Genomic DNA, 25,748 nt, shown 5'->3' on the forward strand with positions numbered 1-25,748 from the left:
ATGTTTTTAGTATGTTCACGGTTGTGCAACTACCAGCATAATCTAATTTTGGAATATTTTCAACATCCAAAAATGAAAGCCCATATCTATTGTCTCAGTCAGTTCAGGTTGCCATAACAAAATGCCATAGACTGAGTGGTTTAAACAATAGAAATTTATTCATTTATTTTTATTTATTTATTTTTTGAGACAGAGTCTCGCTCTGTCTCCCAGGGTAGAGTGCAGTGGCGCCATCTTGGCTCACTGCAAGCTCCACCTCCGGGGTGCATGCCATTCTTCTGCCTCAGCCTCCCATGTCGCTGGGACTACAGGCGCCTGCCACCACGCCCGGCTAATTTTTTTGTATTTTTAGTAGAGACGGGGTTTCACCATGTTGGCCAGGATGGTCTCAAACTCCTGACCTCAGGCGATCTACCCTCCTCAGCCTCCCAACATGCTGGGGTTACAGGCATGAGCTACCGCACCTGGCCTAAGTATTGCTATCTTGAAGGAGGCAGACAGAAACCAAGCAGTCATGGGTGATGGGTGGGCTGAGTCTCTGTAAGTTGCCCAGGGAAGATAGCTCTGACAAATAATTAGAAGTTGCCAGCCTTGTGTACAGCTGAGGAAAGAGCATTCCAGGCAGAAGAGACAGCAAGTGCAAAGACCCAGAGGCCAGAAAGGCCACCAAAGTTGTTTGGTTCCGTGTCCTGAGCTACCAGCCTGGCAGATGGCAGGTGCCCAAAAACTGCTGGAGTGAGGGAATGCCCTTCTTTTGCCCTCCCTTCCTCCCCAGTCTGGGTGTCTCTGGAAGGTTGCTGCTCCGCCCACAGTGGAGGACACGTGAAGAACTGGAGTCCTTTCCTGGGGCAGACTCCAATACTGGGAGAAACTCTTCTGCCAGGACCATGGAACTGGGAGGTCCCAGTGTCTGTCTTTCCCAGCTGCTCTGAGAAAATCGGCCAGTGGTAGGTGGAGATGATATGGAGCCACAGAGCAGCAGAGCAACAGAGAGGGAAAGCGATGGTAGGGTAGACAGTACAAGGCTCCAGAGAGCTCCTGGATGCAGCAGTGCCTGAAGCTGGAGCCCTCCAAACCTCTATTTACAAATTTTCTCTCCGTGCAAGTCAGTTTGAGTTGGGTTTGTCACTTGCGACCGAAGACATCCTGACAAATACCCCAAAGCTACCCGCTCAGAGATGCCCAGAGGCCTCTCCAAAGCTGCCTCCTCAGGTCCGCACTGGGTGCCCTGTGTTGTCCCGTCCCTGGACGGCGCGAGCTTCTCGGTGGCTGTGCCAGCCTGGACAAGAGCAGGCCTTCCTTCCGACAGGCCCGTCCCCACTCCTCCATTCAGCCCTTCTCCGACCCGACAGCCTGGTCTAGGAGGCGGGGCGCAGGCCTCAGACCCTCAGGGCCCACGAGAGGCCAGGGCCGGCTGACTAGGTTAGGCGTGGCCAGCGCCCAGTGCGACGCACTGGCCGACCTAGCCGAGAGCATACGGAGGTTTCCAGCGAGTGTGGACGCGGGAGGCGGCCAAACCGCGCCGGGCCTCGATACCCCGGGCTCGGGACCTCCAGCGCTCCATCGCCGACCTCCTCAGCTTCTGACCAGACACCGAGACCCATAACACCCCGCGCGCGGCCTGGCCCCGCCCCCGCACGCCGTTCCCGCCCCTTGAGCCCAGTGCGCAGCCTTGGATTGGCCGGGGCGGCTTTCGCTCCTCTGCTGGGCGGAGCTGCGGGCCACACAGCGGACCCCCAAGTGGAGCGCTGGGACCCGTCCGTTGGCAGCCGAGTGTTGCTCCACATGGGGGAGGCCGGGGCTGGCACTGGCGCGCCAGGAGGGCCGGAGGCAAGCCCGGAGGCGGAGGTGGTGAAGCTGCTGCCCTTCCTGGCGCCGGGCGCGCGGGCGGACCTGCAGGCGGCCGCGGTGCGGCACGTGCTGGCGTTGACCGGCTCCGGGCCCGGCCGCGCGCTGCTGGCGGGACAGGAGGCGCTGCTGCAGTCTCTGGTGGAGCTGGCGCCGGCCTCTGCCCCGGCCCGCGACGCCGCCCGTGCGCTCGTGAACTTGGCCGCCGACCCCGGCCTGCACGAGACGTTGCTGGCGGCCGATCCCGGGCTGCCAGCGCGCCTGCTGGGCCGCGCGTTGGACCCGCAGTGGCCCTGGGCCGAGGAGGCGGCCGCCGCGCTGGCCAACCTCAGTCGCGAGCCGGGTCCGTGTGCCGAGCTGATGGCTGCGCTGGCGGCCGCGGAGCCGGCAGACTCGGGCTTGGAGCGGCTGGTGCGGGCGCTGTGCACGCCCGGCTACAACGCCCGCGCGCCCCTGCACTACCTGGCGCCGCTGCTCTCCAACCTCAGCCAACGCCCTGCGGCGAGGGCCTTCCTACTGGACCCCGACAGGTGAAGCCCAGGGCGCCCGCGCGGGCGGGGAGGGGACGGAAGTTAACGGGGACGGCCCTGAGTGACCCCTCCCAACAGGTGCGTGGTCCAGCGGCTGCTGCCCCTTACCCAGTACCCCGATTCCTCTGTACGCAGGGGCGGGGTGGTGGGAACGCTGCGGAATTGCTGCTTCGAGCACCGTGAGTGGTGGGTGTGGCGGGGGGCGTCGCCAGGGGTGGGGACTGGACTCCGGGCTGCTCTGGACCAGTCTCTATTCCTGTCTCCCTACCCTCGCCGTCCCTCAGGACATCACGAGTGGTTGCTTGGACCTGAGGTGGACATTCTTCCCTTTTTGCTCCTGCCCTTGGCTGGGCCTGAGGATTTCTCCGAGGAAGAGATGGAACGTGAGTGGCTAGTGTGGAGCCTCAGAGTTGGCCAGAGAGGAGGGAGGCCAGTGGAGGGAGAGAGAGGTGTCCAGGCCACAGGCTCCTTCTGAAACCTTGCAGCAGTGAGTTTGCTGAGCACAGGTGGGACTTACACAGGCAGAGCCTGGCCCAGCTGCCCAGCTCAGGGACACAGTGACTCCCACACGCTCACCCCTAGGGCTGCCTGTGGACTTACAGTACCTGCCACCAGACAAGCAGCGAGAACCTGATGCAGACATCCGCAAGATGCTTGTTGAAGCCATCATGCTGGTGAGCAGGAGCCCTGCTGCAATAAGCACCATCCCTGACACACACACACGAGCATGCTGACATCTGGGTAACCTCTTCCACCTCCTCAGCTGACAGCCACAGCACCAGGTCGGCAGCAGGTGCGGGACCAGGGAGCCTACCTGATCCTTCGAGAGCTGCACAGCTGGGAGCCAGAGTCCGATGTGCGGGTGGCTTGTGAGAAGCTCATCCAGGTTGGTGCAGGGTTGGAGAGGCTGGGGAAGGGGTATCTGTAGCTGGCCAGCTGCTCACCTGCCTCCCGTCTGGCAGGTGCTTATTGGGGATGAGCCTGAACGTGGCATGGAAAACCTGCTGGAGGTGCAGGTGCCTGAGGATGTGGAGCAGCAGCTGCAGCAGCTGGATTGCCAGGAGCAGGAGCAGTTGGAGCGGGAACAGGAGCGGGAGCAGGAGCGGGAGCTGGAGCTGGCCCCAGAGCCATGGGTGGAGAGGGCCACACCCACCTGAGGCCCCTGCAGCCGGACACAAGCTCCAGGGTCCCCTTTGCCAGGCTTTCTCAGACCAGGCCTTCCTGCAGCTGCCTACAGGCCCCTTGAGTCCCCTTGCTCTGAGACTGTGCCCTGCTAAGAAGCAGAGCTACACTTAGGCTCCAGTAAGAATTGGAGGCACTTCCCAGCCCTGTGCAGTGTTGCTACCAGCAAGAATGCAGGTTGCGCACAGCAGTACTGTGGGCCAGGCACCATGACTCGGCTGCCTGTGCAGAAGGTGGAGGTGGCAGGCAGATAGCCAGGGAGCCATGAGAAGACTCTTCCTGGGCACAGCATGGGGACTGGACGGAAAACCACTGCAAGCCCCAAGGAGCCAGCTGAAGCTTCCAAGTCCCCAGGGCACTGCAGGGTCTGGACAGAGGTATAAGTGCTGCTTTGTCAGCCCCACTCCCTGCGGCTCTCAGCTCCCTGTTCCCTGAGACCTGGCCTCAAAGGGCTGACCCAGCCATACCTAGATCCTGGGGTCTTTCTAGGACTGTGCCTCCCTGCTTGACCAATGCTCCAGGACCCTGCCCTCAACCCTTGTCAACTCCCTATGTCTTCCTGTTTCCCAGTCTCAGATTGGGTGGGTGCTCTCACTGGCCTCTCTAGCTAGGCCATCTCCCTGATCAGCTTCCTTGAGCCTGGGCCACTCCTCCCTGGCCTTCCTACCTCTGCCAAGAGCCTCCAGATGTGCCTGCAGCCTGGCCCCTGTCCAAGCCTCTCCCCCAGCCACCCTCTGCCCCTGTGGTAGAGCCCACTATGGGCTCAGGGATCTTACCTGCTTCTCCCTTGGACCTGTGTGCATCCCCCCACCTGCCAGGTCTGTGGCTGCTAAGCCCCACAGGGGCTTGCCACACTCTTCCCTTCCTGAGCCGATCTGACCTCACTGCCACCTCTTGCATTGGGCTCCTGAGGGCTGGCCCCTTCTCACTGATGGGCCCTCCCAGGCCCCTTGAACCCTGGTGAAGGAGCTTAACTTGTTTTCTTGAGCGTTCACAATGCCTCACTCTACACCCTAAAACTGGAGGCTCGGGTGCCAGGCGTCTCCCGCCTCCAGGATCTCCTCTCACCTGCCCCCAATAAAGCTCTGCCACTCATGCAGGCATGTGTGGACCATGTTTTCCCCTGGCCAGAGCCCCCGCCTGCCACTGGAGGCCACTTGCCCTCTCAGCACTCAGACATCTTCACTCTCTTCACAGAATACATGCTTTATTTGGCCTTGCCCCACCCCCTCACCCTCAGTTTACTGGAGCGCCTCCTGGAGGAGCTCACTCCTAGGCTGGCTGCCACAGTGCTCCAGAGCACCAGCTGGGCAGAACCCACCCCTCTGGGGTGTGCTTTCGGAGGCCTGAGCTCAGGGCCCGCGTTCTCCTTGGGGATGCCCTGCTGTTGGGGGCATGCAGCTACAGGACTGGCCATTGGCGCTCTAAGTCTGTACCAGGCTCCAGGTCATCCATGGATGCTGGGAATTGGGACTGCACCTGCTTCTCTGCAAGGGACCACAGTGGGGTCAGGTGGAGTGCAGAGGGACCACGTGCTGCTCAGTTGCTCACCCACAGGGCCACACCACACCTGGCACAGCACTGAGGAAGAGCGTGTTCGCTGCAGGCCCAGGCATGTGTTTGGACGCAGCTGCAGCAGCCCCCAAATCAGGTCCTGGCACTGTGGGCGAGGGCTCACAGCTGCAGCCTCTCACCACTCCAGCACCCACCTTCACCCCATACACATCACTGCCAATGGTGCCAGCAGCTTAGAGGGGTCAGTTCTGTTGCCAGTGGGGAGACTGAGGCATAGAGGGGCAAGGCAGTGTGCCCTGGGCTAGTGCAGAGCTCAGGTTCGCAGCCACAGCCTTTCCTGAATTGCATTTTGAGTCAGGTCCTCCACCAGTCCAGCTTCCCCAGAACTTGTCACTGCCGTGCATGGACCAAACGCTTCCCAGCCTAAGCGGGGAGAATGCCAGGTTCAGTCTCTTCCACCACGCAGGACTACCCTCTTGGGAGTCCAGGTCTTCCTCACTGCCGCTCTCTAGGCCTGAGCTAGGTGTGGGAAGGTCATGGGGTGGTGCTTACCTGGGAACAGACCTGGCCAGAAGGTGGGACCGCAGTGCATGAGGTGCAGCATGCAGTGGGGCTGGGGCTCCTTGAAGGGCAGCTTCTTACTCACCATGGCATAGAGGATGACACCTCTGGGGACATGAGCTCCTACGGGTGTGGCCTCTCCCCAGCCCTCCCGTGGGCCCTGGCCACAGGGTTGGGGTGCCCTGGGGGCACTCAGACTCCACAGGTTGCCCCATTGCCTGGGGTCAGGGCTCCCTGGGAGGCACTCACAGGCTCCACAGGTCAGCCTGCTCCTTGCTATACTCGCTGCTCACAAGGATCTCGGGCTGTGTAGACTGGGGAGCCACAGAAAGTGCTGAGCAGTGAGTTCCTGGGCCCCACGCAGCTGGCGAAGCCAAAATCTGTACCAGGTGCGTGGGGAGGGTGGCACTGTGCGTGAGGGTCGGGTGCAGGATGCCAGTCTGCAGGGATGGCTGTGGAGGCTTGTGGGGTTGCATGCAGTGTGTGGCCGACAGCAAGAGTGTGGGTGTGGATGAGGTGGGCCTTGTCTGGGGCATACGTAGGGGTTAGGCCAGTGGCCTCAGGCCCATGGGTAAGGGTGGCCTGCAGGCCTTCTGGGAGAGCTGAAGGCAGGGGCCTGCCTGGGACAAGCGTGGGTGTGGGCCCGGCAGGTGGAGGCATTCAACCCCAGGCTGGGGTCAGGACGGGGGCTGTGGGCTCACCGGTCAGCTTGAGAAGGCCGAGGTCGTCCAGCAGGATGTTCTCGCCCTTCAGGTCCCTGCATGGGAGAGGGGAGGCAGGAGGTAGGGCTGGCTTGGGCTCAAGTGGGCCTCTCTGTGCCTGTGGGCACACGATCGACCCAGGTGCCGCCCTCTCTGGTACGCGACGCCCACGCTGTGGTAGTGTGCCATGGCACTGACCAGCTGCCAGAACAGTCCAAGGACTTCCTTCTCCTCCAGCCCTGGGTGGCAGAGGTGGTCCAACGCAGCGTTGATGTGCTCCAGCAGGTCGCCCTGGGCCACTAGCTCCAGCACGAGCTGGCTGCTCTGATAGGCCTCATACAGCTGCACCTGCAGCCCACACACCTGCCATCACCCTGAGGCAGGGCCAAGGGTGTGCTGGAACTGTCAAGGGTACCAGATCCAGGTTCCAGGATGGGGTTGGGCTCCAGCCCTGGGGCGAAAGGGAGGTCCAAGGTGGGGGGAGGGGGCAATAGGCCTGCGGCAGGCAGCTGGCTGGGGAGAGCTACCCTTGGGGAAGGGGAGGGTGGGGACAGGCTGTGTCCAGGCCTCTGCCCACCACGTTCAGGTGCTTGTAGGTAGTGTTGAGTGACGGAGATCTCACGGGGCAGGAGCTTGCGGGAAAACTCCACCGGGGCCTCGGTTGTGGAGACGATCTTGACAGCTATCTGTAGGGTGGACGGCACTTGCTGTGTGAGACTTGGCCCCTGAGGGGCTGGCTGTGGTAAGGCAGGCGCCTGTCCTTTATACACTTTGCTGGAATCCTCAGGGGGGGACGCTGGGTGAGCAGTGCCCTTGGAGGGCAGCGATGACCTCCCCACTCCCTCCTGTGCCAAGTACTCTGTGTTCAAGGGGTTTGGGAACAGGGGATGGTCAGCCTGCAGGAGCCCCAGAGAGGCCTCTGGGGAGGAAATGGGACTGGGGAGAGTCTCAGGCGGAGGAAGCTGGAGCAGCTGGATGGTGCCTGAGTGGGTTTGGGACACATAGGGGCCTGCTGGGGCCAGGCTGGGGGCACTGGAGCCCCTTGGGGAGGGAGGTAAGCCTGCCTTACCATGGTGTGGCGCTTGCCCTGCAGATCGGAGGACAGCTTGGGGTTGTGGTGCATGCACTCGTGGGTGGCATCGGCCAAGTACACTTTGGGGAACAGGTAGCCATTGTCCTTGCCCTCATGTACCTGCTCTGTGAAGGTTCTCTGAGTCAGCTTCTGCCTGCTGCTGCCCTTCATGGAGGGCAGTGCATGGGAGGGGGTGTGGTGGTCCAGTTTCACCAGCCTTGGGGGGCACGACTGAGGCCTGACTTGTGTCAGAGGGCAGGGGCCAGGGTGGTGGGGGGCGCTGGGTGGGAGCTGCGTCGCTCTTGAGGCAGCAGCCACGCTTCTGAAGACTTGCTGGGACTGCGGCAGAGGCAGGGAGTGATGGGGCTGCGAGCTCAGGGCGGGGGCTGGCACAGCCCTGGACTGGGCAGGGGGAGGGCTAGCTCAGGGAGAGGAGGGGCAGAATCTAGAATGGAGAATTCTAGAGCTGTACCTGCATTGTGCCCTTGAAGTGTACGTCTTCTTGTTTTGGGGACCTGCCCGCTCTGAGGACATCTTGTGGGACCAGTCCTGCCCACATGGGGCCCACTCTCTGTGAGGTGAAAACCCAATTCAAGAGCTATAGCCAGGGTGAGGCCTCTGTGGACCCCTCTTGACGTGGCTGGCCACAGAAAGCCATTAAAGAAATGAGGGTGGGGATTTCTGGGACATAAAAACAGGAAAAGGGACACATAGGTGCCAACCACCATTTCAACTGCACCCCTTCCTCATTCGAGAGGATACCACGGCCACACTCAGCTGGGCCCTAAGGTGGGCTGAGCCAGAGGAAGGCAGGCAGGAGCCCTGTCTGTCTCCCAGCCTTCTCCACTGAAGCCTGAAGCACCTCCTGCCCAGGCCAGCAGGGTGCAGGAAGCCTCCCACCTAGAGACCTCTGCAGACTTGACCGCACACCCCAGGGCAAGCAAGGACCCCACCCCGAGCCCACCTCTGATCCTACAGCTCCAAGAGACAGAAGCCAACTTTGCCCCTCCCTTCTGGATCCCAGAGTGCGCTGTGGGCACTATTGCTGCTAACGTTTGAGTGCCAGCTGTGTGCTGAGTGCCATTCTGGGCAGTCGCATGAGCTACAGCTACCACCTGTAGCAGTCCTGCCCCCATTCACAGAACACATTCAGGTGCCCGGCCCGTGGGGGCAGTTCACATCCAGGATCTCAAGTCCTAACACAACCAAGCAATCCTCGCTTTACAAATGATGACATTAAGGCCCCATGGTGGGGAAGCCCAACCTAAATGTGTCATCTCTGCTGTGAGCTGGACAGCAGAGTGGCTGTGAGCTTGGAGGGCAGGGCTGCCTGATGGGCAGCCATCCTGGGAATGTCTGCATGGGGCCAGTGCTTGGTACAGGCCAGCGAGTCTGGGGAATTGGAGTCTCCTCTACTGAGATCTGTGGGTGCACGTGGCATGTTTGCTGCAGAAAAGGCCCTGGAACGGGCTGGCTTGAACTGGAAAAACACACTTTTTCATCCCTTTTGGACCATGAGCTTTTGAGAGCAAGGCATGCGTTTGATATTCCTTTGCTCACCCTCATCCCTTGTTTGGCAAATTGCCTGGGATACAGGAAATAAGGACAAGATCTGGGTGTAGTGCCTCATGCCTGTAATCCCAGCACTTTGGGTGACCAAGGCAGGAGGATCTCTTGAGTCCAGGAGTTTCAGACCAGCCTGGGTAACATAGTGAGACCTTGTCTCTGCAAGAAAACTTAAAAATTAGCCAGACTTGGTGGTGCCCACCTGTAGTTCCAGCTATTTGGGAGGCTGAGGCAAGAGGATCACTTGAGCGCAGGAATTTAAGGCTGCTATGAGCTGTGATCGTGCCACTGCACTCCAGCCTGGGTAACAGTGAGAGGCCTCATTTCAACAATAAAACCTAGCTTGGGCCGAGCACGGTGGCTCACGCCTGTAATCCCACAACTTTGGGAAGCCGAGACTGGCAGATCACGAGGTCAAGAGATCGAGACCATCCTGGTTAATATGGTGAAACCCCATCTCTACTAAAAATACAAAAAAAAGTAGCCTGGTGTGGTGGCAGGCATCTGTAGTCCCAGCTACTCGGGAGGCTGAGGCGGAAGAATGGCGTGAACCTGGGAGGCAGAGGTTGCAGTGAGCAGAGATTGCACCACTGCACTCCAGCCTGGACGACAGAGCGAGACTCCGTCTCAAAAAACAAAAACAAAAACCCACCTTGGGCAACATAGTGAGACCCTGTCTCTTCAAAAAATTTAAAAATCAGTCAGGTGTGTTGGTGTGCCCTGTGGTCCCAGCTACTCCAGAGGCTGAGGTGGGAGAATCACCTGAGCCCGGGGAGGTTGAGGTTGCAGTGAGCACCACTGCACTCCAGCCTGGGTGACCGACCTCAGAAAAAACAAACTGATTTGTGGTTGACCTGGGGGTGAGGAAAAAAGAGAAGCTGCTCCAGGCAATTTAAGCTGGTGGGATTGGTTGCTCAAGTGTTAGAAGGGCTGGAGAGGCACGGGGGCAGGGTGGAGTTCGTCGAAGGTGGGGGCTGCAAGAAACGGTCACTCTAGAACCGGAGCCAGGTGGTCCAGACCCAGGGTAGCTGAGCCTCTGGGCTCTGCAGCGGAGCCTGGGAGCCTGCGCCCCCTGCGGCGCACCTCCTCTCCCTCCCGGCTCCCACCAGTGCCAGGACGCGGCCGGAAGCCCGGGAGTGTCAAGCCAACTGATGACTGCAGGATCAGAACGGCCATTGGCTCTGTCCACCCTCCCTTTGCAGTCTCGATTATCCGCGCCGTTGCCTGCACTTGAATTCATTCCCGGGGCTTCACTGGGCAGCCGTCCCGTGCTGGGCTTTGTGCGGAGCCCTAGGGAGAAAATGCAGACTCAGGCCTGCCCCCTGGCGGAGGGGCTGGCGCTTGTTTGTGGTCGGAGTGAAAGCGGGGTTGTGCTGCGCGCAGCAGCTGTGTGCGCGGCGCGGAGGCGACTCCGAGACCGGGAGGGGACAGGGCCACAGGCGCGTGGCAAGTCGCCGCAGGGGCCGCGCCCACATCCGCGAAGGGTCCTGCGCTCTCCTGGGCGCCGTCCCCACAGCGGGAGCCCAGTCCCTCCGGCCTGGAGTGGACATCCTGCCTGCGCTGCTCCCGCCGCCTCCGCCTCTGCCGACGCCAAGCCTGAACGCGCGGCGGGCGCTTTCCTTCCTCACATCGCTCTTATCGCGTCCCGAGCTCCCGGGACCCCGCTGGCCGCCTCTTTCCCAACGAGCGCAGGGCCCCGCAAGTCCTGCCCCCCTCCCGGTGCCGCGGCCTCCAGCGGGCGCTTCCGGGCAGACAGAGGGCGGGCGTGTGCTTGCGAACGGCCGCAACGCCGCGCCGAGCCCGCGTCCCCGGCGTCTGGGAGCGGAGGTCGCCAGGGCTCTGTGCGTCCGACAGGGACACAGGGACGGCTGGCGTCGCTGTCACGAGCCTGAAGGCCGCGCCTGCGCAGTGGCGGCCGCGCTGGCGCTCAACAGACCAGGCGGTGGCCCAGGAGCGGCCGAGGGCGGGGCCGAGCGAAAGCCGAGTCTGCGCACTCTTGCTTTGCAAATGAAGGTGGGTGGGGTGGAGCGAGCGTGAGAGACGTGCACCTGACCAATAAGTGCAGAGATCGTTCGGGGGCGGGGACCTACTGCCGCGCTCCGGGTTGCGGTTGGCCAGAAGACAGCGAGGGCGGACTCGGCGCGCGCGGCTCCGCCCACTCCGGGGCACTGCTGGGCGGGAAGGCGGCGCCCCGGCGGAGGTGGCGGCGGCTCCTCAGGTAAACGGCTAGCGGGGATGAGCCTTCGGCGGCGCTGGGGAAGGGCCTCCCGGGGAAGTCTGGGCTGGAGAGCCTGAGGCCGCTCCCTTGGCGGGGCCGCGGAGGAAGCCGAGTCAGGAGGCGCCTCCCCAAGGTCACAGGGCGAGCGCTGGGAGGGTCCTGGGTGTCGCGGGGACCTTGGCTCAGGTGTGCGCCGCGCCACAGCCCGGAAGAGAGGCCGGAGCTGTGCGGCTGTTCTCTCCTCCGCGCCGCTAAGTGGTCTCGGCCGCGCGACCGCCCCTCCTCGGGGAGCGCGGTGGTCCCAGGTGCCCGCCCCTCCCGGGAGCGCGGTGGTCCCCGGTGCCCGCCCCTCCCGGGAGCGCGGTGGTCCCCGGTGCCCGGCCCTCCCCGGGAGCGCGGTGGTCCCCGGCCCTTCTCCCCCAAGCGGGGCCACCGGGGGTGCTCTCTCCGGGAAGCCAAGCATACGCCTGGAGCCTGCAAAGCCGGCGTGCCCCGGCCTCCGTATGCCTTCCGTATTCTCTGACGATCGCGAGCAGGAAGGTGATTTGTCCCTAGTCACGAGGATGACTGGTCATAGCGTGCAGGGCATAGAGCTGGCAGGGCCGCGGGGAGCCAGCCCTCACTCAGCCAAGGTGAGACTTAGGGGCTGCCGGGCAGGAGCTGAGCGGCCGATTTGGGGTCGGGTTTTCGGGCAGCGTCGGTGCAGCTGCAGTGTTAGGGTCAGAGAAACCACTCCGCGGGCGCTGGTGGCTCGGCCCTACACACTCTGGGGAGGGGCTCCTTTGCCTGCTCAGGTGGGGAAGGGACAGACCCATAAACTCAAATGCAGTGAGGTAAGCAGAAAGGGGTACGGGGGCGTGGCCGAACTCAGGGGTGTGAGCAGAGTTGGGTCGGGGACAGCCCCGTAGGCAGGAACCACTTTGGAAGGGGATGGTGGTGAACGCACACGATGCGGTAAGAGGCAGGCAGGGTAGGGCCGGTGATAAGTCAGGTGAGGGTGATGAGTTTAGAGCTGTTGGGTCTCAGTGCGATGACCATGGATGGAGATGTCCTGGGGAGGCGAGGACTGGAGATGCGTGTGGGAATCGTTGTTTGCGGCATGTTTCATCGGTGGTACGTGTTTGTGACGTGGCTGCATGGACAGTCTGGGCACCCTGGGGTGCTGCTGTCAGCAGGATCTTCACTGCTTAGTCTCAGGCTCCCAAGGTCCTCGTGAACAGGTGTCTCTGGTCTCTCTTTGATGTCAGAGTGGAATGACCTGAGGTTGAGCTGTCTTCGTTAACTTGAAACTGACATGCAGGCCTCGTGGCTTGTGGAGACCTGCACTTCATCATTTCCCACTGGCTGGTGTTGATTGCTGACTGCTGCAGGACACCAGGGGATCAGAGGTGGAGGATGTGGGGCGTGTGTTTGCCTGAGTTTGTGGCTGTCGCCTGTGTCAGGAAACAGGTGCCTGTGCTTAGTTTTGTTTCCCAGGGTCCACAGAGGCCCAGGAGAGAAGCCTGGTTGCTACCCTCTGTCTCAAAGCCCCCTTTCACAGAGCTGGTTATTTGGGGTAGAGACATCCTCTGTCTGTGCCAGTCCACACAGCTTGGTCTCTTTGGGGTAGGAGCACCATGAAAGGCTCCTGTGGCTCTTGCGAGCTCCTAGTCAGTGCTCAGAGAACACGGACTGCTGCCCATCATGAGAAATGTGCTTTCTTCACTGAGCTGGAGGGGCCACCTGGTTTTGGGGGTTTGCACGCGCACCAGTGACACAGCTTGGTGTGGCCTGTATTGAGGAACCATGTTCTCGGTGGACTGTGAGCAGTGGGCTGTGGGATTGCATTTCCCTGGGTCATCAGCCCAGGCCTTGTTGGTGACTTTGGAGGTTGATTCTGTGGCTGCTGTGCTAGGAGAGAAGGTTCCTTGGACCTGACGCATGGGTGGGGCATTCTGTGACCACCTATTCTCCCTGCACACACCCAGCCCCGCAGGCTGGCTCACCACTGCTTCTGGGCTATGGTTCCTGTGGCCTGCACAGCCTCGCACACCCCCACCTAACCCTTTCGGACCCAGTGCAGTGCCTCTGTTGTGTGCACGGGTGTGGCAGCCATACTGTTTGTGGCCGGAGGGCTTTCAAGACAGGAACTCTGGGCCCGTGATGGTGACTGGCGGGTGTTTACTAAATGTGGTTGAATAAATGAAAAGGAAGCAGCTCTTTCATTCACACAGAAATGTGTGCTATGTAGGGGGAGAGAACCCTATCAAACCTGCCTGCCACCTTCTCCCGTTCGTTTGCTTTTTAGTAATTTAACCAAAGCCCTGATTAGCATTTGTGTTTTTTTCTGACATCCCGGTTACATCCATGTCTGTGTACTAGTGTTAGGGCATCTGTAGATAGATGTGGAAAAGTGGAAATGTAGCCACCGAGGCTTGTTGCAGCTGTTCTTCAGGCTCTGCTACTGGCACCAGCACCTGAGTGGCCCCTGCCCTCAGCACGTCAGATGCTCTTGGTGTTCAACTGTGTGCTGGCCTCACTGCAAGTCTTTGACTTGTGACACTTTTTGCCATGTAGCCTACAAATAGAGGTACTGGTCATCACTGATCATCACCTTTTATAGGTGGTGGGACAGGGCACAGGGATTTTCCATGCCTGCTCATGGCTTACTGGCTCTGCCACTGAGCCCTTATCCAGCTGCTGATACGGGAGTACTGGGAAGAGAACAGCGTGGTCCCTTATGGAATGGGGGAAGGGAAGTGCTGGGTAGAGTAGGGCATGGTCCCTGGCTAGGGCTCCACCCCCACGGACCTAGGTGAGGACAGGCACTCCTGCCTTCCTGCCCAGATGTTGCATTTCCCAAGACCACCCTGGCCTGCCATACCCTCCTCCTGTGCCTATAAAAACCTGAGACCCAGGCCGAGGGTGATGGCTCATGCCTGTAATCCCGGCACTTTGGGAGGCCCAGGCAGGTGGATCAGGAGTTTGAGACCAGCCTAGCCAACATGGTGAAACCCCGTCTCCACTAAAAATACAAAAATTAGTCGAGCATGGTGGTGGGCATCTGTAATCCCAGCTACTCAGGAGGCTGAGGCAAGAGAATCTCTTGAACCTGGGAGGCGGAGGTTGCAGTGAGCCAAGATCGCGCCATTGCATTCCAGGCTGGGTGACAGAGCAAGATTCTGTGTCAAAAAAACAGAACAAAACAAACAAAAAAACTCCAAGACGCTAGCAAGGCAGGGACACAGGCAGCTGGACATGGAGAGGAGCAGATTGGCGGAAGAAGACACAGCAGCTGGACCTCGAGGGGAGCACACCCGTGGAAGAGCACACCAACAGACGCCAGCACGCTGGCAGGCCATCGACTGCCTGGACAAGGCGGAGTTTGGCCAGGACGGTCGGTCAGAGGAGAGCCGGGGCCGCCAGGCGGCCCAACTCCAGGGGAAGACCATCTGCCTTCCGGCTCCCCCATTGGCTTAGAGCTACTCCCATTCAATAACACTTTACACTCATTCTCCAAGCCCAGGTGTGATCCGATTCTTCCATTACACCAAGGGGCAAGAACTTGGGATACAGAAAGCCCTCTGTCCTTGTGAGAAGTAAAGGGTATAATTGAGCTGGCTGGCACAAGCTCCTATAGACGGCAAACTAAAAGAGCACCCTACAACACACACCCACTGGGACTTCAGCTGTAAACATTCACCCCTAGATACAGCCTGTCCGTCTCTGTGCTCCCCTAGAGGTTTGGGCAGCGGGGCACTGAAGAAGCAATTCACACCCACATCACACGCCCTGCAACGGGACAAGGGAACATGTCCGCAGCACCGAGCCGCACTGCTGTCAGTCAGCTCTGGAAGGGCAGCTGAGTGCCTCTGTTCATCCTAGGGGCAGTCAGCACAGTCCCCATATGTCTGCCGGCGATCTCTCCGTCTTCTGAGAATTGCACGTCCTTTGCTCTTTCCTGTTTATCTCAGGGATGTGCACAAGCTCCTTTGCATACAGTAGTCCTTCCCTCTCCACAGGGCTACTCTCATACCTATATACCTATGATAAAGTGTAACTGTAAGTGAAACACAGCAAGAGACTGACAACAAATAACAAAATAGAACAATTTATGACAATACTCAGGGCAGCGTGCAATTTAAAACATGAGTTTCATTTCTGGAATTTTTCTATTTAATATTTTTGGACTGTGTTTGATTGTGGGTAGCTGAAACCAAGCAAAGTAAAACAGGATGAGAGATAAGAGGGGACTACTATGTTAATATAAGGCAGGTTATCTTCTCATATATTATGATTGGTTTATCATAATTGCCTTGTGTTTTGATTAAAAAAAAATTTTTTTTTTTTTTTTGAGACGGAGTCTCACTCTGTTGCCAGGCTGGAGTGCAGTGGCACGATTTTGGCTCACTGCAACCTGCACCTCCTGGGTTCAAACCATTCTCCTGCCTCAGCCCCCCGAGTAGCTTGGGACTGCAGGCGTGTGAAAAATTATTTTTTTAATTGACAAAATTGTATATATTTGTGGTATCTGACCTGTTTTGAAATATGTACACCTTGTGGAATGGCTAAATCAAACTAATTAACATATACATGACCTCATATACTTTCTTTTTTTTTTGAGATGGAGTCTTGCTCTGTTGCCCAGGCTGGAGTGCAGTGGTGCAATCTTGGCTCACTGCAAACTCTGCCTCCCAGGTTCATGCCATTCTTCTGCCTCAGCCTCCTGAGTAGCTGGAACTACTGGTGCCCACCACCACGCCTGGCCAATGTTTTGTATTTTTTAGTAGACATGGGGTTTTACCATGTTAGCCAGGATGGTCTCGATCTCCTGACCTTGTGATCTGCCTGCCTTGTCCTCCCAAAGCGCTGGGATTACAGGTGTGAGCCACCACTCGCGGCCGTGACCTCATGTACTTTCTACTGGTGCTGAGAGCACTTAAAATCTACTGTCAGCAATTTTCAAGTATATATCACGTTGTTGTTAACTCTAGTCATCTATGTTGTGCAATAGATCCCTTGAATTTATTCTTCCTGTCTAACTGAAGCATTGACCCTGTGACCAACATCTCCCCAGTCCTCCGCCTCTGCCAGCCCCTGGTAACCACACTTTTTTTTTTTTTTGAGACAAAGTCTCGCTCTGCCGCCCAGGCTGGAGTGCAGTGGTGTGATCTCGGCTCACTGCAAACTCTGCCTCCTGGGTTCACGCCATTCTCCTGCCTCAGCCTGCCAAGTAGCTGGGACTACAGGTATCTGCCACCACGCCTGGCCAATTTTTTGTATTTTTAGTAGAGACGGGGTTTCACTGTGGTCTTGATCTCCTGACCTTGTGATCCGCCCGCGTCGGCCTCCCAAACTGCTGGGATTACAGGTGTGAGCCACCACTCCCGGCCATGACCTCATGTACTTTCTACTCTTGCTGAGAGCACTTAAAATCTACTGTCAGCAATTTTCAAGTATATATCACGTTGTTGTTAACTCTAGTCATCTACGTTGTGCAATAGATCCCTTGAATTTATTCTTCCTGTCTAACTGAAGCATTGACCCTGTGACCAACATCTCCCCAGTCCTCCGCCTCTGCCAGCCCCTGGCAACCACGGTTCTACTCTTCTAGGAGTTCAGCTTTTCATAGAAGTTGGGATTCCACGTGTGAGAGATCGAGTGGCTGTCCTTCTGTTCCTGGCTTATTTTACTTTACATAACATTCTTCAGTTCATCCCATTTCTTGCAAATGACAGGAATTCCGTCTTCTTCTTCTTCTTCTTTTTTTTTTTTGAGACAGAGTTTCGCTCTTGTTGCCCAGGCTGGAGTGTAGTGGCTTGATCTCGGCTCACTGCAACCTCTGCCTCCTGGGTTCAAGCAATTCATTCACCTCGGCCTCCCAACTAGCTGGGATTACATGTGCTCACCACCACACCTGGCTAATTTTTGTGTTTTTAGTAGAGATGGGGTTTCACCGTATTGGCCAATCTGGTCTCAAACTGCTGACCCAGGTGATCCACCTGCTTCGGCCTCCCAAAGTGCGGGGTTACAGGTGTGAGCCACTGTGCCCGGCCTCCTTTTTTAAGACTGAATAATACTCCATTGTGATATATACCACATTTTCTTTGTTTTATTTTTATTTTGTTCTTTCTTTAAATAAATACCACATTTGCTTTATTCATTCATCCTTTGGCGCACACTTCGGCTGATTCCATATCTTGGCTTTTGTGAATGGTGCTGCAGTAACCATGGCAGTGCAGATGTCTTTTTTGAGATCCTAATTTCATTTCCTCTGGATACGTACTCAGGATCATTGGATGATATGGCAGTTCTGTTTTCATTTATTTATTTTGAGACAGATTCTTGCTCTGTCGCCCAGGCTGGAGTGCAGTGGTGCGATCTCAACTCACTACAACCTCTGCCTCCCGGGTTCAAGTGATTCTCCTGCCTCAGCCTCCTGAGTAGCTGGGACTACAGGCACCTACCACCATACTTGGCTAATTTTTTGTATTTTTAGTAGAGATGGGGTTTCACCGTGTTAGCCAGGATGGTCTCAATCTCCTGACCTGGTGATCCGCCCGCCTTGGCCTCCCAAAGTGCTGGGATTACAGGTGTGAGCCAAAGTGCCTGCCCCCCTTTTTTTTTTTTTTTTTGAGACGGAGTCTCGCTCTGTCGCCAAGGCTGGAGTGCAGTGGCCGGATCTCAGCTCACTGCAAGCTCCGCCTCCCGGGTTTATGCCATTCTCCTGCCTCAGCCTCCCGAGTAGCTGGGACCACAGGCGCCCGCCACCTTGCCCGGCTAGTTTTTTGTATTTTTTTTTTTTAGTAGAGACGGGGTTTCACCGTGTTAGCCAGAATGGTCTCGATCTCCTGACCTCGTGATCCGCCCGTCTCGGCTTCCCAAAGTGCTGGGATTACAGGCTTGAGCCACCGCGCCCGGCCATTTCACAATTTCTTAAATTTTTTTGATATCTTTAGACTATGCTTGTCTGTTTTTTCAACATGTCACAAATCTCCAAAAAGTTTTCCAATATATTTATTGACGCAAAACTGTGTATAAGTGAACCCATGCAGTTGAAACTTGTGTTGTTCAAGGGCCAGTTGTATGATGTTAACTACAGGTTTTTTTTAGGTGTTTTTCTTTTTTTTTTTTTCTTTTTTTGAGACGGAGTCTTGCTCTGTCACCCAGGCCAGAATGCATGATCTCAGCTCACTGCAACCCCTGATTCCTGGGTTCAAGCGATTCTCCCGCCTCAGCCTCCTGAGTAGCTGGGACTACAGGCGTCCACCACCACTCAGGCTAATTTTTGTATTTTTAGTAGAGATGGGGTTTCACTATGTTGGCCACACTGGTCTCAAACTCCTGACCTCAAGTGATCCACCTGCCTCGGCCTCCTGGAGTGCTGGGATTACAGGCGTGAGCCACTGCACCCGGCCAGTTTATCTTAAGTAACAAGTTGAGCAGGTTTCCTTCTCTTCCTAGTTGAGGAAGTTCCCTTCTCTTCTTGAGAATTTTTATCGTGAGTGGACGCTGGATTGTGACAAATGCTTTTTCTGCTTTTATTGAGATGATCACATGGCTGTTCTTTCTTAGTTTATCGGTGATGTGAATCACATCAGCTGAATTTAAAACTATTAAAACCGGCCGGGCACGGTGGCTCATGCCTGTAATCACAGCACTTTGGGAGGCCAAGGCCAGCAGATTGCCTGAGCTCAGGGGTTTGAGACCAGCCTGGCCAACATGGTGAAACACCATCTCTCCTAAAAAAATAGAAAAATTAGCTGGGCGTGATGGTGCGTGCCTGTAGTCCCATCTACTCAGGAGGCTGAGGCAGAAGAATCGCTTGAACCTGGGAGGCAGAGGTAGAGGTTGCAGTGAGCCGAGATTGCGCCATTGCACTCCAGCCTGGGCGACAGGGCAAGACTCTGTCTCAAAAAAAAAAAAAAAAAAAAAAATTGCACATCTGTGTCTATAAGGAATATTGGTTTGTAGTTTTATTTCTTTTTCTTTTTTCTTTTTTTTTTTTTTTTTTTTTTTGAGACGGAGTCTCGCTCTGTCGCCCAGGCTGGATTGCAGTGGCGCAATCTCGGCTCACTGCAAGCTCCGCCTCCCGGGTTCACGCCATTCTCCTGCCTCAGCCTCCCGAGTAGCTGGGACTACGGGACCCCGCCACTGCGCCCCGCTAATTTTTTCTATTTTTAGTAGAGACGGGGTTTCACCGTGTTAGCCAGGATGGTCTCGATCTCCTGACCTTGTGATCCGCCCGCCTCGGCCTCCCAAAGTGCTGGGATTACAGGCGTGAGCCACCGCGCCCGGCCTATTTCTTTTTCTTGAGACAGAGTCTTGTTCTGTCTCTAGACTTGAGTGCAATGGTGTTATCTCGGCTCACTGCAAACTCTGCCTCCTAGGTTCAAGCAATTCTTTTGCCTCAGCCTCCTGAGTAGCTGGGATTACAGCGCACACCACCACACCTGGCTCATTTTGTATTTTTTTTTTTTTTTTAGACAGAGCCTTGCTGTATTGCCCAGGCTGGAGTGCAGTGGCGTGATCTCAGCTCACTGCAACCTCTGCCTCCTGGGTTCAAGGGATTCTCCTGCCTCAGCCTCCTCAGTAGCCAGGATTACAGGCGCGCGCCACCATATCCAGCTAATTTTTTTGTATTTTTAGTAGAGACGGGGTTTCACCATGTTGGTCAGGCTCGTCTGAAACTCCTGACCTCATGATCTGCCCGCCTCGGCCTCCCAAAGTGCTGGTGTGAGCCACCACGCCCAGTCTAATTTTTGTATTTTTAGTAGAGATGGAGTTTCGCCATGTTGGCCAGGCTGATCTCGAACTCCTGACCTCGTGATCCGCCCACCTTGGCCTTCCAAGGTACTGGAATTACAGGTGTGAGTCACCACGCCCAGCCAGTTTTCTCTTTTTTTTTTTTTTTTAAGATGGAGTCTCAGTCTGTTGCCCAGGCTGGCGTGTACTGGTGTGATCTCCGCCCACTACAACTTCCACCTCCCAGGTTCAAGTGATTCTTGTGCCTCAGCCTCCCAAGTAGCTGGGATTACAGGCATGTGCTACCATGCCCAGCTAACTTTTGTATTTTTAGTAGAGACGGGGCTTCATCATGCTGGCCAGGCTGCTCTCGAACACCTGACCTCAAGTTATCCACCCGCCTCAGCCTCACAAAGTGCTGGGATTATAGGCATGAGCCTGTATAGCTTTCTTACAAGGTCTTTGGGTTTGCTATGAGAGTAATGCTCAGAAAATCAGTTGGGAAGTAGTCTCTTCTCTTTAGTTTTTTCAGGAAGAATTTGTGTGTAGTTGGTATTATTTCTTCCTTACATGTTTGGTAGGATTCCTCAGGGAAACCATCTAGGTTCTACGGGAAGGTTTTTTACTGTAAGTTCAATTTCTTTTTAGCTATGGGACTATTTAGGTTATCTCTTTGTGAGTGAGCTTTGATAGCTTGTAGCTTGTGTCTTTTAAGGGATTTGCCTATTTCTTTTCTTTTCTCTTTTTTTTTTTTTTTTTTTTTTTTTTTTTTGAGAAGGGGTCTGTCACCCAGGCTGGAGTGCAGTGGTGCAGTCTTGGCTCACTGCTACCTCTGTTTCCCAGGCTCAAGTGATCCTTCCACCTCAGCCTCCTTAGTAGCTGGGACTGCAGGCGTGTGCCACCACGCCCAGCTAATTTTTGTACTTTTGGTAGAAGTGGGGTTTCGCCATGTTGCCCAGGTAGTCTTGAACTCCTGAGCTCAAGTGATCCACCTGTCTTGGCCTACCAAAGTGCTGGGATTACAGGTATGAGCCACCGCGCCTGGCCATCTACTTCTTTTTTTTTTTTTTTTTTTTAATTTATTATTATTACTATTTTTTGAGACGGACTCTCGCTCGGTGGCCCAGGTTGGAATGCAGTGGTGCTATCTTGGCTCACTGCAACCTCCGCCCCCTGGGTTCAAGCAATTCTCCTGTCTCAGCCTCCCAAGTAGCTGGAACAACAGGCGCACACCACTACGCCCAGCTAATTTTTGTATTTTCAGTAGAGATGGGGTTTCACCATACTGGCCAGGCTGGTCTTGAACTCCTGACCTCAGGTGATCCACATGCTTCGGCCAGCACTTGCTCAGGTGATCCAAGTGCTGGGATTACAGGTACGAGCCACCACGCCTGGCCAATTTTTCTATTTTTAGTAGAGGTGGGGTTTCACTGTGTTGGCCAGGCTGGTCTCGAACTGACCTCAAGTGATCCACCCACCTTGGCCTCCCAAAGTGCTAGGATTACAGGCGTGAGCCAGCCACCTTGCCCAGCCTCTAGTTTCTTCAGGTAGAAGTTGAACTCATTCTTTTTTCCTGCACATTCTCTGTATACTTTAGTCATTCTTCTTTTCTAAAAAGACATTTAGTGCTGTAAGTTTCCACAAATTTTGATATGTCGTTTCATTTTCATTCACCTCAGCATGCTTTGTAATTTCACTTTTGATTCCTTTTTAGATCCATGCATTATTTCAAAGCATATTAAATAGTTTTGAAACTCTTGGGGATTTCTCAGATACCTTTTTCTTATTGATATATTTAATTCCATTGTGGTTGGAGAACATACTTTGTATGCCTTGAATTCTTTTACACTTTTTTTTTTTTTTAATTTTTTGCCAGAGGGTCTCCCTCCTGTCGCTGAGGCTGGAGCACAGTGGTGTGATCTCTGCGGACTGCAGCATTGACCTCCTGGGCTCAAGTGATCCTCCCGTCTCCGGAGTGGCTGAGATTACAGACATTCACCACCACACCTAGCTAATTTTTGTATTTTTTGTAAAGACAGGGCTTCGCTGTGTTACCCAGGCTGGTTTTGAACTCCTGAGCTCAAGCAATCAACCTGCCTCTCAGCCTCCCAAAGTGCCAAGGTTACAGGTGTGAGCCACTCTGCCTGGCCGAATTTTCTGTTCACTTGTTCTAACAGAGACAGAGGGCTGGGCACGGTGGCTCACACCTGTGATCCCAGCACTTTGGGAGGCTGAGGTGGGTGGATCACCTGAGGTCAGGAGTTTGAGACTAGCCTGGCCAACGTGGTGAAACCCCGTCTCTACTAAAAATACAAAAATCAGCCAGGCGTGGTGGCACGTGCCTGTAGTCCCAGTTCCTGGGCAGGCTGAGGCAGGAAAATCACTTAAATCCGGGAGGCGGAGGTTGTAGTGAGCCAAGATCCTGCCATTGTACTCCAGCCTGGGTGACAAAAGCGAAACTCCATGTCAAAAAGAAAAGGAGAGAGAGATGTTGAAATTTATACTGGAATTTGGATTTGTCTATTTTTCCTTGCATTTTTATTAGTTTTGGCTTTGTATATTTTGAAGCTGTGTTACCAGGTAAAAGTGTTTAGGATAGTTAATATTTCAGAAATCTAGTTTGTCTAATGTGACTCCAGCTTTCTTGTAACTAATGCCAGCCATGTTTTTCTTTGCCCATCCTTTGGCTTTTAACCTCCTAGTGTTAACGTATTTAATCTTTCCTGTAGTTTCTCAAATATATGATATAGTTTTAATAACTAATGTCTGTGTCTCTGAACTCTTTCGTTTGTGTTATTTCTGGGTCAGTTTGTTTTGGTTGGTTCATCCTCACAATGGGTTGAATTTTCTTGCTTTGCACGCCCGGTAATTTTTTTTTTTTTTTTTTTTTTTTTGAGACAGACTCTCACTCTGTCGCCCAGGCTGGAGTGCAGTGGCGCGATCTCGGCTCACTGCAAGCTCCGTCTCCCAGGTTCTCGCCATTCTCCTGCCTCAGCTTCCCAAGTAGCTGGGACTACAGGTGCCCCCCACCACGCCTGGCTAATTTTTTGTATTTTTAGTAGAGACGGGGTTTCACCGTGTTAGCCAGGATCGTCTGGATCTCCTGACCTCGTGATCCACCCGCCTCGGCCTCGTTAAGTGCTGGGATTACAGGCGTGAGCCACTGCGCCCGGCCCACGCCTGGTAATTTTTGATTGGATGCCAGGCATTGCTTTTGCCTTGGTGGTGCTGGATATTTTTGTGTTCCTGTTAGTATTCATGAGCTTTGTGCTGGGAGTGGCAAAGTTACTTGGGAACAGTTTGATCTTGTCGGGCCTTTCTTTTAGCTTTGTTAGGTGAGACCGGAATGACGTTTAGCCTAGGACTGATTTGGTTGATGACTGAGGTGGAGTCCTGAGCACTCTGCCTGGTGCTCCATGAGTCATGACACTGTCCACTCCAGCTGCTGGGAGCAGGCCCCATTCCTGGCCCTGTGGAAACCCTGGATGTTGCTTCTCCTAATCCCTTTGTGTGGCTCTTTCTGCAGCCTTGGATAGTTTGTTCTCATACAAGGCATTTGTATTAGTTTTCTAATGCTAATGCAATACGTTACCACAAACTTAGTGCCTTAAGCAACACAAATTTATTACCATAAAGTTCTTGGAGTGAGAAGTCTACCAAGGGCCTCACCAGCCCGAACCCAGGCGCCGGGAACTGCTTCCCTTCCTGGTGCCCCTGGGAAGGATTGCTTCTGCTGTCTCAGGTTCCTGGCAGAATTTGGTTCTTTGCATCTGTAGGACGGAAGCCCCTGTTTTCTTGTCAGCTGCCAGCTGAGGGCCATTCACAGCTTCTCCAGGCCACCTGCATTCCTCGTCTCAGAGCCTCCCTCCTGCACCCGCCAAGCCAGCAGCTGTGGGGTGAGTGCTTCTCACACTTCAGATTTCTCCTCCCCGCTCTTCTATCTCCTCTCTTTGAGCCACCCAGGAAAGGTTCTTTGCTTTTAAGGACTCGTGTGATTAGGTTGGTCTCACCCAGGTAATCCGGGATAATCTCCCTGTCTCAGGGCCTGTACCCTTAATCTCATCTACTGAATCCCTTTGCCGTGTAAGGGTTCATACACACAGGTTCTGGGGATGAGGGTGTGGGCAGCTTAGGGGCTATTATTCTGCTGACCAGTAACTTGCTGAGTGCCCAGGGAACCCGCTGCAGGTCTCTAAAGTTCTCTCTGGGCAACGCTTTCTCTGGCACTGGACTGCAGACTCCAGCCACTTTGGTATCGGCCGGCACTACCCGCTCTGTCTCTTCAGCTTAGGTGTTTTGCTGGGCCCTAAGCCTGGGTCCTCTCTCCAGGCAGTGAGCTGGGCTCTTGGGGCTACGCCTCATTTCCTACCTCTTGGCCCTCACTGTCCTTCATTTTCTGATGTCCATTGTCCTGAGAAACAGTGGTTTCTTGTGTTTCGTCCAGTTTTTAGTTGTCCTGTGATTCTCGCCTGGGTCGGGAGCAGACAAGTCCAAGCCCGTGTGCTCATTTGTTTTGTTAGCTCCTGTTTGAGTTGGGCGAACGTGGCTGCTGCACTGGAAGGGGTGCTGCACAGTCGTGGACTGGCGTTGGTCCCACCCGTTTCTTCCTGGATGGTGGAGCTGGGCAGTGCTGGCTACCCACAGGGCACAGCCACTGGTCCCAGATCCCAGCCGCTCAGCCCAGCTCCTCCGCCTCCCCAGCTCAGCTCAGGCCTGGGAACTCTGGCTTCTGATACTCCACGTCAGGCATGCCCTTGTCTCTGGGAAGTGTGTGCTGTGGGCACTTCCATGGGTTTTCTGCCCTGCCTGAGAGTCACTGCCCTCCTCAGCTCTTAATACTTCCACAGCTTGGGATCTCCATGGAATATGTTTTTTTTTTTTTTTTGAGACAGAGTCTCACTCTGTTGCCCAGGCTGGAGTGCAGTGGCACGATCTCAGCTCACTGCAACTTCCGCCTCCCGGGTTCAAGTGATTCTTCTGCCTCAACCTCTTGAGTAGCTGGCATTATAAGCACGCGCCACCACACTTAGCTAATTTTTGTATTTTTTTTTTAGTACAGATGGGATTTCACCATGTTGGCCAGGCTGGTCTTGAACTCCTGACCTCAGATGATCCACCCGCCTCAGCCTCCCAAAGTGCTGGGATTACAGTTGTGAACCACTGTGCCTGGCCCTGTTTTTCTTTTCTTTTTTTTGAGGCAGGGCTTGCTCTGTTGCCTAGGCTGGAGTGCCGTGCAGTGGTGCAATCTCAGTTCACTGCAACCTCTGCCTCCCAGGTTCAAGCAATTCTCCCACCTCAGCCTCCTGAGTAGCTGGGATTACAGGCGTGAGCCACCACACTGGCTAATTTTTTTGTATTTTTAGTGGAGATGGTGTTTCACCATGTTTGCCAGGCTGGTTTCGAACTCCTGGCCTCAAGTGATCCACCTGCCTCAGCCTCCCAAAATGCTAGAACTTTTTTTTTTTTTTCTTTTTTTTCCTGAGACAGGGCCTCACTCTGTCGCCCAGGCTGCAGTGCAGTGGTGTGTTCTTGGCTCACTGTAACCTCTGCTTCCCAGGTTCAAGCAATTCTCATGCCTCAGCCTCCTGAGTAGCTGGGGCTAAAGGTGCCCGCCACCACGCCCAGCTAATTTTTGTGTTTTTAGTAGAGACAGGGTTTCATCATATTGACCAAGCTGGTCTTGAACTCCTGACCGCAAACAATCCACCCACCTTGGCCTCCCAAAGTGCTGGATTACAGGCATTAGCGATCGCTCTCGGCCAAGATTTCCATGATTTCTTACTTCATCTCCAGCCCATGTGTGCACAGCACAGGGAGGTGTCCTGGCTGGT

General features: G+C 55.3%; 2 protein-coding genes across 14 annotated transcripts in view; both read left to right on the forward strand.

The window, feature by feature from the left end:
- Window positions 1-1,688: 1,688 nt before the first annotated feature.
- On the forward strand, window positions 1,689-4,657 carry HGH1 (HGH1 homolog). The gene is made up of 6 exons (XM_008001887.3): window positions 1,689-2,378; window positions 2,457-2,557; window positions 2,663-2,761; window positions 2,961-3,052; window positions 3,142-3,264; window positions 3,341-4,657. The coding sequence occupies exons 1-6, from the start codon at window positions 1,786-1,788 to the stop codon at window positions 3,533-3,535; spliced, it is 1,203 nt and encodes a 400-aa protein (XP_008000078.1). The 5' UTR covers window positions 1,689-1,785; the 3' UTR covers window positions 3,536-4,657.
- A 6,457-nt stretch (window positions 4,658-11,114) lies between these two features.
- The window catches only part of MROH1 (maestro heat like repeat family member 1), a 119,468-nt gene continuing 104,834 nt past the window's right edge, over window positions 11,115-25,748 (forward strand). For 6 of the 13 annotated variants that reach the window (XM_073018509.1, XM_073018507.1, XM_073018508.1 and 3 more), the window contains exon 1: window positions 23,720-23,813. The gene's annotated coding sequence lies outside the window, so the exon portion shown is untranslated. Of the gene's footprint in view, window positions 11,194-11,246; window positions 11,826-23,693; window positions 23,814-25,748 lie in introns of those variants that run through there. The other 7 variants (XM_037999984.2, XM_037999988.2, XM_073018510.1 and 4 more) reach the window with 7 other exon arrangements.

Source organism: Chlorocebus sabaeus, chromosome 8 (assembly GCF_047675955.1).
Source record: "Chlorocebus sabaeus isolate Y175 chromosome 8, mChlSab1.0.hap1, whole genome shotgun sequence".
Classification (NCBI taxonomy): Eukaryota; Metazoa; Chordata; class Mammalia; order Primates; family Cercopithecidae; genus Chlorocebus; species Chlorocebus sabaeus.

Bases quoted from the DNA above. Each gene is read 5' to 3' on its own strand.
- HGH1 (XM_008001887.3), top strand. From the start codon at position 1,786: ATGGGGGAGGCCGGGGCTGGCACTGGCGCGCCAGGAGGGCCGGAGGCA. The intron at 2,762-2,960 runs GTGAGTGGCTAG...GCTCACCCCTAG, and splicing joins CTCCGAGGAAGAGATGGAAC to GGCTGCCTGTGGACTTACAG. The intron at 3,053-3,141 runs GTGAGCAGGAGC...CCACCTCCTCAG, and splicing joins TTGTTGAAGCCATCATGCTG to CTGACAGCCACAGCACCAGG.